General features: G+C 45.7%; 1 protein-coding gene across 1 annotated transcript in view; it reads left to right on the plus strand.

Moving 5' to 3' along the window:
- XRRA1 (X-ray radiation resistance associated 1) overlaps positions 1 to 14529 on the plus strand; it is an 89110-nt gene that overhangs the window by 25769 nt on the left and 48812 nt on the right. The window contains exons 5-7 of the mRNA XM_038740026.1: positions 125 to 197; positions 6424 to 6521; positions 11395 to 11528. Coding sequence (XP_038595954.1) covers positions 125 to 197; positions 6424 to 6521; positions 11395 to 11528 — 305 coding nt within the window. The remainder of the gene's footprint in view (positions 1 to 124; positions 198 to 6423; positions 6522 to 11394; positions 11529 to 14529) is intronic.

Consider the following 14529-nt stretch of genomic DNA (forward strand, 5'->3'; position numbering starts at 1 on the left):
CTTGGGAAGTACAAGTCGGCAACAGATAGAGACGGTTCATAGCTCATAACCAGCAGTCTGGGATTTTGAGTTTTCTTGGAAATGACAATTACAGGGGGGTTTATTTTATTTTTTTTTGCTCCAGGCGAAAGAAAATGACTTTGTGCATTTCGACTCAGTCATTTACATCAATGCGTCCGAGAACCTGCTACCATTAGGTAAGAAGTACCTTGGGAAGCGGTGTGGCTCAGTGGAAAGAGCCCAGGCTTGGGAGTCAGAGGTCATGGGTTCGAATTCCGGCTCCGCCCACTGTCAGCTGTGTGACTTTGGGCAAGTTACTTCACTTCTCTGGGCCTCAGTTACCTCCTCTGTAAAATGGGGATGAAGATTGTGAGCCCCCCGTGGGACAACCTGATCACCTTGTAATCTCCCCAGCGCTTAGAACAGTGCTTTGCACATAGTAGGTGCTTAATAAATGCCATTATTATTATTATTATTATTATTATTAAGTATGGTACTCTTAGCATTCCGGCCTGCCAAAACTCACATCTGCAACCTCACCCAGGGGAAGCAGCGTGGGGCCTGGGAATCACAAGGTCATGGGTTCTAATCCTGGCTCCGCCACTTGTCTGCTGAGTGGCCCTGGGCAAGTCACTTCACTTCTCTGGGCCTCAGTTACCTCATCTGCAAAATGGGGATTAAGACTGTGAGCCCCATTCAGGACAGGGACCGTGCCAATCCAGTTGGCGTGTATCCACCCCCCGTGCTTACCTGGCACATAGTAAGCGCTTCATTCATTCATTCATTCACTCAATCGTATTTATTGAGCACTTACTGTGTGCAGAGCACTGTGCTAAGCGCTTGGGAAGTACAAGTTGGCTAATAATGGGATTTGTTAAGTGCTTACTATGTGCAAAGCGCTGGGGAGGTTACAAGGTGATCAGGTTGTCCCATGGGGGGCTCACAGTTTTAATCCCCATTTTTCAGATGAGGGAACTGAGGTCCAGAGAAGTGACTTGCCCAAAGTCACCCAGCTGACAGTTGGCGGTGCCGGGATTTGCACCCATGACCTCTGACTCCAAAGCCCGGGCTCTTTCCACGGAGCCACGCTGCTTCACAAATACCACAATTATTATCACTATTATTATTAACGCGCATCATACATTGACGTTCTCAGTGGAGGAGTGGGAAGCCGCTTTTGGCCCGGTGGATAAAAATAAATAAAAATAAAAATAAATTTTGGTATTTGTTAAGCGCTTACTATGTGCAAAGCACTGTTCTAAGCGCTGGGGAGGATACAAGAGAAGCAGCGTGGCTCAGTGGAAAGAGCCCGGGCTTTGGAGTCAGAGGTCATGGGTTTGAATCCCGGCTCCGCCACATGTCTGCTGTGTGACCTTGGGCAAGTCACTTAACTTCTCTGAGCCTCAGTTATCTCATCTGTAAAATGGGGATTAAGACTGTGAGCCCCACGTGGGACAACTTGATCACCTTGTATCCCCCCCAGCGCTTAGAACAGTGCTCTGCACATAGTAAGCGCTTAACAAATGCCATCATTATTATTATTGTTATAATACAAGGTGATCAGGTTGTCCCACAGGGGGCTCACAGTATTAATCCCCATTTTCCAGATGAGGGAACTGAGGCCCAGAGAAGTGAAGTGACTTGCCCAAAGTCACACAGCTGACAATTGGCGGAGCGGGGATTTGAACCCAGGACCTCTGACTCCAAAGCCCGGGCTCTTTCCACTGAGCCACGCTGCACAGGCCTGACAGTGAGAAGGACCTGGGTTCTAATCCTGGCTCTTCTCCTTGCTGCTGCGTGACCTCGGGCAAGTCACTTCACTTCTCTGGGCCTCAGTTTCCCCGACTGCAAAATGGGGATTTAATCCCCATTCTCCCTCCTACTTAGACTGCGAGCCCTTTGTGGGACAGGGACTATTTCGGACCTGATTGTCTTGCCTCCGTCCCGAGCACTTACAACAGTGCTTGACACATAATAAAAACTGAACAAATATCACGCAACAAAAAGGGTCAGTAGCTGTTCTCATTCCCACCCGGCCACACTGGAGAAGCAGCGTGGCTCAGCGGAAAGAGCCCGGGCTTTGGAGTCCGAGGTCATGGGTTCAAATCCCGGCTCTGCCAACTGTCAGCTGGGTGACTTTGGGCAAGTCACTTCACTTCTCTGGGCCTCAGTTCCCTTGTCTGGAAAATGAGGATCATCATCATCATCATCATCATCATCATCATCATCATCATCAATCGTATTTATTGAGCGCTTACTATGTGCAGAGCACTGTACTAAGCGCTTGGGAAGTAAAAATTGGCAACATCTAGAGACAGTCCCTACCCAACAGTGGGCTCACAGTCTAAAAGGGGGAGACAGAGAACAAAACCAAACTTACTAACAAAATAAAATAAATAGAATAGATAGGTACAAGTAAAATAAATAAATAAATAAAGATAAGGATGAAGACTGGGAGCCCCCCGTGGGACAACCTGATCACCTTATATCCACCCCAGCGCTTAGAACAGTGCTTTGCACATAGTAAGCACTTAACAAATGCCATTATTTTTAGTAGTAGTAATAGTAGTAGTAGTAGTACAGTGCCTTGCACAAAGTAAGCGCTTAACAAATGCCATTATTATTATTAGTAGTAGTAATAGTAGTAGTAGTACAGTGCCTAGCACAAAGTAAGCGCTTAACAAATGCCATTATTATTATTAGTAGTAGTAATAGTAGTAGCAGTACAGTGCCTAGCACAAAGTAAGCGCTTAACAAATGCCATTATCATCAATCGTATTTATTGAGCGCTTACTGTGTGCAGAGCACTGTACTAAGCGCTTAAATAAGCGCTGGGGAGGTTACAAGGTGATCAGGTTGTCCCACGTGGGGCTCACAGTCTTAGTCCCCATTTTACAGATGAGGTAACTGAGGCACAGAGAAGTGAAGTGACTTGCCCAAAGTCACCCAGCTGACAATTGGCGGAGCCGGGGTTTGAACCCATGACCTCCGACTCCAAAGCCCGGGCTCTTTTCCACTGAGCCACGCTGCTTCTCATAATAATGGAATGTATTCAGCGCTCACTATGTGCAAAGCACTGTTCTAAGCGCTAGGGAGGTTACAAGGTGATCAGGTTTTCCCACAGGGGGTTCACAGAATTAATCCCCATTTTCCAGATGAGGTAACTGAGGGCCGGAGAAGTGAAGTGACTTGCCCAAAATCACACAGCTGACAATTGGCCGAGCCAGGATTTGAACCCATGACCTCTGACTCCAAAGCCCGGGCTCTTTCCACTGAGCCACGTTGCTTCTCTATTAGTAGTAGTAGTAATAGTAGTAGCAGTACAGTGCCTAGCACAAAGTGCTTAACAAATACCCTAAAAAAAAGTCACAACCGAGGAATTTCCTTTAGTTTATTTCCCGGATGCTGCCGGCAACAAACCATGGTAGGAGAGCCCCACTCTGGGGGAGCAGTCAGCGGGGGAACACTCTAGTTATTATTATTATTATTATTATTTTTATATTAAGTGCTTTAATTTTTGTCAGTCATTATACTCAGCGCTGGGGTGGATACAAGCAAATTGGGTTGGACACAGTCCCTGTCCCATCTGGGGCTCGCAGTCTTCACCCACCCACTTTACAGATGAGGTCACTGAGGCTCGGAGAAGTCAAGTGACTTGCCCAAGGTCACACCACAGGCAAGCGGCAGAGCTGGGACCAGAACCTCGGTCCTTCCCCGGGCTCTGGCTACTAGGCCACACTGCTCCTCGAGTCATTAAAACGTCTTCACGAGTTCTGTCTGATAAAAGCAAGCAGAAGAAGCAGCGTGGCTCGGTGGAAAGAGCCCGGGCTTTGGAGTCAGAGGTCGTGGGTTCGAATCCCGGCTCCGCCAAAAGTCTGCTGTGTGACCTTGGGCAAGTCACTTCACTTCTCCGAGCCTCAGTTCCCTCATCTGTAAAAATGGGGATTAAGACTGTGAGCCCCCCGTGGGACAACTTGATCACATTGTATCCCCCCCAGCACTTAGAACAGTGCTTTGCACATAGTAAGCGCTTAACAAATGCCATTATTATTATTATTATTATTAAAAGGAAGCCCCACTCAAAACCAGCAGCACAGTACCAATTGTACAGCGCCAGGATGCTGCCTAGAAATAGAACTCCCACCAAGGAATGGTACTTATTGAGCGCTTTCTGTGTGCAGAACACTGTACTAAGCCCTTGGGAGAGTACAAAAGAACAGAGTTTGTAGTTCTATCCTCCGCCCACATCGCCCCTGAAACCTCAGGAATAGTTTAAGGCCCAAAGATGGAGGATATTTGGGAGCTTTTTCCAAAAGAGGTGAGAATTCAATCAATCAATCCTACTTATTGAGCGCTTACTGTGTGCAGAGCACTGTGCTAAGCTCTTGGGCGGGTACAATCTAACAGAGTTGATAGACACATGCCCTGTCCACAATGTTCTGGTTAGGTTTACAAGGAGAAGCAACATGGCGTAGGCTTAGGAGACAGAAGGTTGTGGGTTCTAATCCTGCCTCCTCCACTTGTCCGCTGTGTGACTTTGGGCAAGTCCTTGCCCAAGACTTGACTTTGGGCAAGACTTTGGCCCTACTGAGAGCTCACCTCCTCCAGGAGGCCTTCCCAGACTGAGCCCCTTCCTGCCTCTCCCCCTCGTCCCCCTCTCCATTCCCCCAATCTTACCTCCTTCCCCTCCCCACAGCACCTGTATATATGTATATATGTTTGTACAGATTTGTTACTCTATTTATTTTACTTGTACATATCTATTCTATTTATTTTATTTTGTTAGTATGTTTGGTTTTGTTCTCTGTCTCCCACTTTTAGACGGTGAGCCCACTGTTGGGTAGGGACTGTCTCTATATGCTGCCAACTTGTACTTCCCAAGCGCTTAGTACAGTGCTCTGCACACAGTAAGCGCCCAATAAATACGATTGATGATGATGATGATGATGAAGTCACTTCACATCTCTGGGCCTCAGCTCCCTCATCTGTAAAACGGGGATTGAGACTGTGAGCCCCAAGTGGGACACGGACTTTGTCCAACGCGATTTGCTTGTATCCACCCCAAGCGTTAGTACAGTTCCTGGCACACAGTAAGAATAATGATGGCATTTATTAAGCGCTTACTATGTGCCAAGCACTGTTCTCCCTTCTAGACTGTGAGCCCACTGTTGGGTAGGGACCGTCTCTATATGTTGCCAACCTGGACTTCCCAAGCGCTTAGTACAGTGCTCTGCACACAGTAAGTGCTCAATAAATACGATTGATTGATTGATTGATTCTAAGCACTGAGCACTGTTCTAAGTAAGCACTTAAATGCCACAGTTATTATTATTAAGGGGAACCAGAGAGTGTGTTAGACTCCCCTGGTGCCTGCTCTGTGCCCTGACTTTTTTCTAGTTGCAGGGGCGGGGCCACTGTTTTCACCTTCTTTTGTTCCTCCTTCAAGTTCCCCGCTCTTGGCACTGTGCAATCATCCCCTCTCGGCCTGGACCTTCCACATTTCGTCCATCACATAGCCGATCCAGCCGGCTAAGCTTAGGAGACGACTGAGTCAGTTTCCTCGCTGCTTCAGTTTGTACCATACTCAGAACCCAAATCCTCTGACTCCTCGGACTCTTTTTCACTGGACCAAGCTCAAACACAAATAAGGAATAATAATAATAATAATAATGATAATAATGATGGCATTTGTTAAGCGCTTACTATGTGCAGAGCACTGTTCTAAGCGCCGGGGGGGCCTACAAGGTGATCAAGTTGTCCCACGTGGGGCTCACAGTCTTCATCCCCATTTTACAGATGAGGGAACTGAGGCCCAGAGAAATTAAGTGACTTGCCCAAGGTCACACAGCAGACACGTGGCGGAGTAGGGATTCGAACCCATGACCTCTGACTCCAAAGCCCGGGCTCTTTCCAGTGAGCCACGCTGCTTCTCTAGAAATTGTCCTCTATTTAAATGTGGAATTCACGTGAGAAGCAGTGTGGCTCAATGGAAAGAGCCCGGGCTTTGGAGTCAGAGGTCACGGGGTCAAATCCCGGCTCTGCCAATTGTCAGCTGTGTGACTTTGGGCAAGTCACTTCACCTCTCTGGGCCTCAGTTCCCTCATCTGTAAAATGGGGATTAAGACTGTGAGACCCCCGTGTGACAACCTGATCACCTTGTAAACTCCCCAGCGCTTAGAACAGTGCTTTGCACAGAGTAAGCACTTAATAAATGCCATCATTATAATTATTATTATATGACAACATTTCTGCATTTTAAACCCAAACCAGAGGATATCAGGAATATTTTAGAAGGAAAATCAGGCCTCCGTTTTTATTTATACATGGCATTTTGGACTGGGCCTTTTAACTAAACTTGTCGTTCGACTTCTAGGCATTAAATTCACAGTTTCCTGGTCTCACTTTTCCCTTTCTCCCATTCAGAGGCATTTCACACATTTCCCGCCCTCAAGGAACTGGAGCTTTCTTTTAACGGGATAAGGAACGTCTGCATCGGAACCGAAGATTTTCAGTATTTGGAAGTAGGTCAGATCCATCTGGATTTTTCACATTCTCTCAGATAGAGCAGATGAGATGTACAGTCCCCACAGCCGTAAGGAATGTGGGATTTGGTGGGCTTTTACAGGACTGAGGGAATATCTGCCCCTGCTCTCTCTCCCTCCCTCCAGGCTCGTGTCTCCTCCTGCCTTCAGGACATCTCCATCTGGATGTCTGCCCACCATCTAAAACTCAATATGTCCAAGACTGAACTCCTTATCTTCCCTGCCAAACCCTGCCCTCTTCCTGACTTTCCCATCACTGTAGACGGCACTACCATCCTTCGCGTCTCACAAGCCCGCAACCATGGTGTCATCCTCAACTCCGCTCTCTCATTCACCCCACACATCCAATCCATCACCAAAACCTGCCGGTCTCACCTCCGCAACATCGCCAAGATCCGCCCTTTCCTCTCCATCCAAACCGCTACCTCGCTGGTTCAATCTCTCATCCTATCCCGACTGGATTACTGCATCAGCCTCCTCTCTGATCTCCCATCCTCCTGTCTCTCCCCACTTCAGTCTATACTTCACTCTGCTGCCCGGATCATCTTTGTGCAGAAACGCTCTGGGCATGTTACTCCCCTCCTCAAAAATCTCCAGTGGCTGCCTGGCAACCTATGAATCAAGCAAAAACTCCTCACCCTGGGCTTCCAGGCTGTCCATCACCTCACCTACCCTCCTACCTCACCTCCCTTCTCTCCTTCTCCAGCCCGGCCCGCACCCTCCGCTCCTCTGCCACCGCTAACCTCCTCACCGGGCCTCATTCTCACCCGTCCCACCATCGACCCCCAGCCTACGTCCTCCCTCTGGCCGGGAATACCCTCCCTCCACACATCCGCCAAACAAGCTCTCTTCCTCCCTTCAAAGCCCTACTGAGAGCTCACCTCCTCCAGGAGGCCTTCCCAGACTGAGCCCCCTTTTTCCTCTCCTCCTCCCCATCCCCCCTACCCTACATCCTTCCCTTCCCCGCAGCACTTGTATATACATTTGTACAGATTTATTATTCTCTTTTACTTGTACATATTTACTATTCTATTTATTTTGTTAACGATGTGCATATAGCTTTAATTCTATTTGTTCTGACGATTTTGACACCCGTCTACGTGTTTTGTTTTGTTGTCCGTCTCCCCCTTCTAGACTGTGAGCCCGTTGTTGGGTAGGGACCGTCTCTATATGTTGCCGACTTGTACTTCCCAAGTGCTTAGTACAGTGCTCTGCACACAGTAAGTGCTTAATAAATATGATTGAATGAATGAATATCCAGGGATCAGCTTGAATTAATCAATCAATTGTATTTATTGAATGCTTATTGTGTGCAGAGCACTGTACTAAGCGCTTGGGAAGTACAAGTGGGCAGCTTGAAATGAGGCAGGATCGCGGGAACGTGTGGCAGCTTCTGAGCCTCTGGCCAAGATCAAGCACTCAATCTCACACGCTGTTAACTAAAAGAACAGACGGAGGTCGGGACGCGGAGGGTAAATGGAGAGAGGAAATTTCGCCTCCAATCATTCATTTGTCATCTCCGGACGGCAGATGAGGGAGCGCAGAGAAAACGAATAAATCTCGGGTAGCAGACATTCCTTAAATGAAAACCCGTCATTTAACTGTGAAATTCCATCCACCCAGAAATGAATAACCGAGTTTGCAGTAATGTGTAATAAAACTTTAAACCGTTCAGGAGGGGGTGGAACGAGCCAATTTTGGCTTCTGGTCTTGTAGGACAGAAAGACTGCAGCCGGGAAAGAATCAATCAACCAATCAATCGTATTTATTGAGCGCTTACTGTGTGCAGAGCACTGTACTAAGTGCTTGGGAAGTACAAGTTGGCAACATATAGAGACAGTCCCTACCCAACAGTGGGCTTGAGTCCGAGGACTTGGGCTCTTACCCCGGCTCATGGGAGGTCATGGGTTCTATTCCTGGCTCCGCCACGTGTCTGCTGTGTGACCTTGGGCAAGTCACTTCACTTCTTCGGGCCTCAGTTACCTCATCTGCAAAATGGGACTTGAGACTGTGAGCCCCATATAGGACAGGGACCGCGTGTCCAACCCGATTTGCTTGGATCCACCCCAGTGCTTAGTACATAGTAAGTACTTCGTGGTTCAATGGAAAGAGCCCGGGCTTTGGAGTCAGAGGTCATGGGTTCAAATCCCAGCTCCGCCAATTGTCAGCTGGGTGACTTTGGGCAAGTCACTTCACTTCTCTGCGCCTCAGTTACCTCATCTGTAAAATGGGGATTAAGACTGTGAGCCCCCCGTGGGACAACCTGATCACCTTGTAACTTCCCCAGCACTTAGAACAGTGCTTTGCACATAGTAAGTGCTTCATAAATGCCATTATTATTATTATTATTATTATTATTACTATTATTAAATACCATTCATTCATTCATTCTTATTGAGTGCTTACTGTGTGCAGAGCACTGTACTAAGCACTTGGGAAATACAAGTTGGCAACATATAGAGACCGACCCTACCCAACCGCGGGCTCACAGTCTAGATAATACCCCAATTATTTTTATTACTATCTGGGACAGGGACTCTTTCCAACCCGGTTATATCTATCCCAGCGTTTAATACCATGTCTGGTACATAACAAATATCAAAATTATTATTATTATTATTATTATTGTTATCCTTAACTACTCATTTCTTTCTGTGCCCCCAAGGTCCTGGACCTCTCTTACAACAGCCTCTCTCCAGAGGTCATCTATGAGCGGGAATTCTGCCCCGCTCCATTTAATACCGTGTCTGGCATATAGTAACCACATAAAAAATATCAAAATTTTTATTATTATTATTATTATTATCCTTAACTACTTATTTCTTTCTATCCCCAAGGTCCTGGACCTCTCTTACAACAGCCTCTCTCCAGAGGCCATCTATGAGCAGGGAATTCTGCCCCGCCCCGTTTAATACCGTGTCTGGCACATAGTAACCACATAACAAATATCAAAATTTTTATTATTATTATTATTATCCTTAACTACTTATTTCTTTCTGTGCCCCCAAGGTCCTGGACCTCTCTTACAACAGCCTCTCTCCAGAGGCCATCTATGAGCAGGGAATTCTGCCCCGCCCTGTTTAATACCATGTCTGGCACATAGTAACCACATAACATATCAAAATTATTATTATTATTATTATTATCATTATTATTATTATTATCCTTAACTACTTATTTCTTTCTATCCCCAAGGACCTGGACCTCTCTTACAACAGCCTCTCTCCAGAGGCCATCTATGAGTGGGAATTCTGCCCCGCCCCATTTAATACCGTGTCTGGCACATAGTAACCACATAACAAATATCGAAATTTTTGTTATTATTATTATTATTATTATTATTATCCTTAACTACTTATTTCTTTCTATCCCCAAGGTCCTGGACCTCTCTTACAACAGCCTCTCTCCAGAGGCCATCTATGAGCTGGGAATTCTGCCCCGCCCCATTTAATACCGTGTCTGGCACATAGTAACCACATAACAAATATCAAAATTTTTGTTATTATTATTATTATTATCCTTAACTACTTATTTCTTTCTGTGCCCCCAAGGTCCTGGACATCTCTTACAACAGCCTCTCTCCAGAGGCCATCTATGAGCTGGGAATTCTGCCCCACCCCATTCAATACCGTGTCTGGCACATAGTAACCACATAACAAATGTCAAAATTTTTATTATCATTATTATTATTATTATTATCCTTAACTACTTATTTCTTTCTATCCCCAAGGTCCTGGACCTCTCTTACAACAGCCTCTCTCCAGAGGCCATCTATGAGCTGGGAATTCTGCCCCGCCCTGTTTAATACTGTTTCTGGCACATAGTAACCACATATCAAAATTATTATTATTATTATTAGTATTAGTATTAGTATTAGTATTAGTATTAGTATTATCCTTAACTACTTATTTCTTTCAATCCCCAAGGTCCTGGACCTCTCTTACAACAGCCTCTCTCCGGAGGCCATCTATGAGCTGGGAATTCTGCCCCGCCCCGTTTAATACCGTGTCTGGCACATAGTAACCACATAACATATCAAAATTATTATTATTATTATTATTATTATTATTATTATTATTATCCTTAACTACTTATTTCTTTCTGTGCCCCCAAGGTCCTGGACCTCTCTTACAACAGCCTCTCTCCGGAGGCCATCTATGAGCTGGGAATTCTGCCCCGCCCCGTTTAATACCGTGTCTGGCACATAGTAACCACATAACATATCAAAATTATTATTATTATTATTATTATTATTATTATTATTATTATTATTATTATTATCCTTAACTACTTATTTCTTTCTGTGCCCCCAAGGTCCTGGACCTCTCTTACAACAGCCTCTCTCCAGAGGCCATCTATGAGCTGGGAATTCTGCCCCGCCCCGTTTAATACCGTGTCTGGCACACAGTAACCACATAACAAATATCAAAATTATTATTATCATTATTATTATTATTATCCTTAACTACTTATTTCTTTCTGTGCCCCCAAGGTCCTGGACCTCTCTTACAACAGCCTCTCTCCAGAGGCCAACTATGAGCTGGGAATTCTGCCCCGTCCCATTTAATACCATGTCTGGCACATAGTAACCACATAACAAATATCAAAATTATTATTATTATTATTATCATTATTATTATTATTATTATTATCCTTAACTACTTATTTCTTTCTATCCCCAAGGTCCTGGACCTCTCTTACAACAGCCTCTCTCCAGAGGCCATCTATGAGCTGGGATTCTGCCCCACCCCGTTCAATACCGTGTCTGGCACATAGTAACCACATAATAAATATCAAAATTATTATTATTATTATTATTATCCTTAACTACTTATTTCTTTCTATCCCCAAGGTCCTGGACCTCTCTTACAACAGCCTCTCTCCAGAGGCCATCTATGAGCTGGGAATTCTGCCCCGCCTCAAAGCGCTCTTTCTAACCGGCAACGGGTTGACGTCTCTCCCATCCACCATGGCCGTCGCAGTGCAGTGAGTGTTTCTGGCCCAGTTTCTGGACTCAGTGGTCTTTTACATTATTATATTGTTTCTGCCCCAGTGCCGAGGCCAATAATTGACATTTATTGCAAGTTCTTAGCGAATACCACTCATAGTAGCGGTAGTAATAGCATTGTTATTATCGTTAATCTTTGCCAGAGGACAAATGCTCCGGGCATTGAGCGTCAACAGATTGCCGGGAAGACAGTTTGATGGTGATGATAATAATATTATGATCATAATATTGATGGTATTTGTTAAGCACTTACTATGTTCCAAGCACTGTTCTAAGCGCTGGGATAGATGCGAGCTGATCAGGTTGGACACAGTCCCTATCCAACATGGGGTTCACAGCCTCAGTTCCCTCATCGGGAAAATGGGGATTGACACTGTGAGACCCCCGTGGGGCAACCTGATCACCTTGTAACCTCCCCAGCGCTTAGAACAGTGCTCTGCAATCAATCAATCAATCGTATTTATTGAGCGCTTACTATGTGCAGAGCACTGTACTAAGCGCTTGGGAAGTACAAATTGTCAACATATAGAGACAGTCCCTACCCAACAGTGGGCTCAGGGGGTGCACATAGTAAGCCCTTAATAAATATCATTATTATTATTATTATTATTAATCGTCCTACAGTGGAGGTCACTGAGGCACAGAGAAGAAGAAGTGATTTGCCCAAGATCACACAGCAGACAAGTGGTGGAGCCAGGATTAGAACCCAGGTCCTTCTGACTCACAAGCCTGTGCTCTATCCTCTAGGCCATCCTGCTTCTCCAAAGCCTACAGCCCCCGATATTCCCAGGCGGCCTCTCATCCATCCCCCTTCTAGACTGTGAGCCCACTGTTGGGTAGGGACCACCTCTAAATGTTGCCAACTTGTACTTCCCAAGTGCTTAGTACAGTGCTGTGCACACAGTAAGCGCTCAATAAATATGATTGATTGATTGACCGTCTCTATATGTTGCCAACTTGTACTTCCCAAGTGCTTAGTACAGTGCTCTGCACACAGTAAGCGCTCAATAAATATGATTGATTGATTGATCCAAGTACTAACCACTGTTGGGTAGGGACCATCTCTATATACTGCCAACTTGTACTTCCCAAGCGCTCAGTACAGTGCTCTGCACACAGTAAGTGCTCAATAAATACGATTGAAAGTCCGACCCTGTTTGGCTTCCGAGATCAGATGAAATCGGAAGCGTTCAGGGAGGTATGGCCTCTGACTCCCGTGCTCTATCCACTAGGCTACACTGTAAACTTTTGAAGCCTAAGTATCTCTTCGTGGATAAGAATAATAATAATAATAATAATAATGATAATGGCATTTTTAAGCGTTTGCTCTGTGCCGGGCACTGTACTAAATGCTGGGGTGGATACAAGCAAATCCAGTTGGCCACAGTTCCCTGTTCCAAGTAGGGCTCACGGTCTTAATCCCCATTTTACAGATGAGGTCACCGAGGCTTAGAGAAGTGAAGTGACTTGCCCAAGGTCACACAGCAGACAAGTGGCGGAGTTGGAATTAGAACCCATGATCTTCTGATTCCCAGGCCCGGGCTCTGTCCCGCCTGCACCTCTTCCCTCCCAAATCCTCTCTTCCACCTAACTTTCCCATCACAGTTCATTCATTCATTCGATCGTATTTATTGAGCGCTTACTGTGTGCAGAGCACTGTACTAAGCGCTTGGGAATTCCAAGTTGGCAACATATAGAGACGGTCCCTACCCAACAGCGGGCTCACAGTCTAGAAGACATCACAGCTGACATCACTTCCCCATCTCCCCGTCCTTCCCCTCCCTGATGCCCTCGATTTTATCAGCATCATCCTTGAGTCCTTCCTCTCTTTCTAACCCCTTGGTCAGAGTTTCCAAATCCCATCAGTCTTTCCTCCGCAATGCAGAATCCATTGTTTTGTTGTCCGTCTTCCCCCTTCTAGACTGTGAGCCCGTTGTTGGGTAGGGACTGTCTTTTTATGTTGCCGAATTGTACTTTCCAAGCACTTAGTACAGCGCTCTGCACACAGTAAGCGCTCAATAAATACGACTGAATGAATGAATCCCTTCCTCTCTATTCCAACAGCCATCCCTCTGGACCAGACATTTAGCCTAAACCCAGTCTGATGACTGGATCGGCCTCCTCTTTGGTCTCCCTGCCTCCAGTCCATACTCTATTTCACTGGCTGGATTGCTTTTCCCTTCAAGGCCCTACTGAGAGCTCACCTCCTCCAGGAGGCCTTCCCAGACTGAGCCCCTTCCTTCCTTTCCCCCTCGTCCCCCTCTCCATCCCCCTGCCTTACCTCCTTCCCTTCCCCACAGCACCCTGTATATATGTATATATGTTTGTACATATTTATTACTCTATTTATTTATTTATTTATTTTACTTGTACCTATCTATTCTATGTATTTTATTTTGTTAGTATGTTTGGTTTTGTTCTCTGTCTCCCCCTTTTAGACTGTGAGCCCACTGTTGGGTAGGGACTGTCTCTATATGTTGCCAACTTGTACTTCCCAAGCGCTTAGTACAGTGCTCTGCACACAGTAAGCGCTCAATAAATATGATTGATTGATTGACTGATTTTCCAAAATGTCATCCACTTGTCTCGCACTCCTCCAAACGCTCCAAGGATTGATTGCCTATTCTTCTCCACATCCACTAGCCTCTTTGAAAGAAGAGATCGTCTCTATGACTCTATTGCACTCATTCATTCATTCAATCGTATTTATTGAGCGCTTACTGTGTGCAGAGCACTGGACTAAGCGCTTGGGAAGTACAAGTCGGCAACATATAGAGACGGTCCCTACCCTACAACAGGCTCACAGTCTAGAAGATTCATTCATTCACTCATTCAATCATATTTATTGAGCGCTTACTGTGTGCACAGCACTGGACTAAGCGCTTGGGAAGTACAAGTCGGCAACATATATGGACGGTCCCTACCCTACAACAGGCTCACAGTCTAGAAGATTCATTCATTCACTCATTCAATCATATT

Source organism: Tachyglossus aculeatus, chromosome 2 (genome assembly GCF_015852505.1).
Source record: "Tachyglossus aculeatus isolate mTacAcu1 chromosome 2, mTacAcu1.pri, whole genome shotgun sequence".
NCBI classification, from domain to species: Eukaryota; Metazoa; Chordata; class Mammalia; order Monotremata; family Tachyglossidae; genus Tachyglossus; species Tachyglossus aculeatus.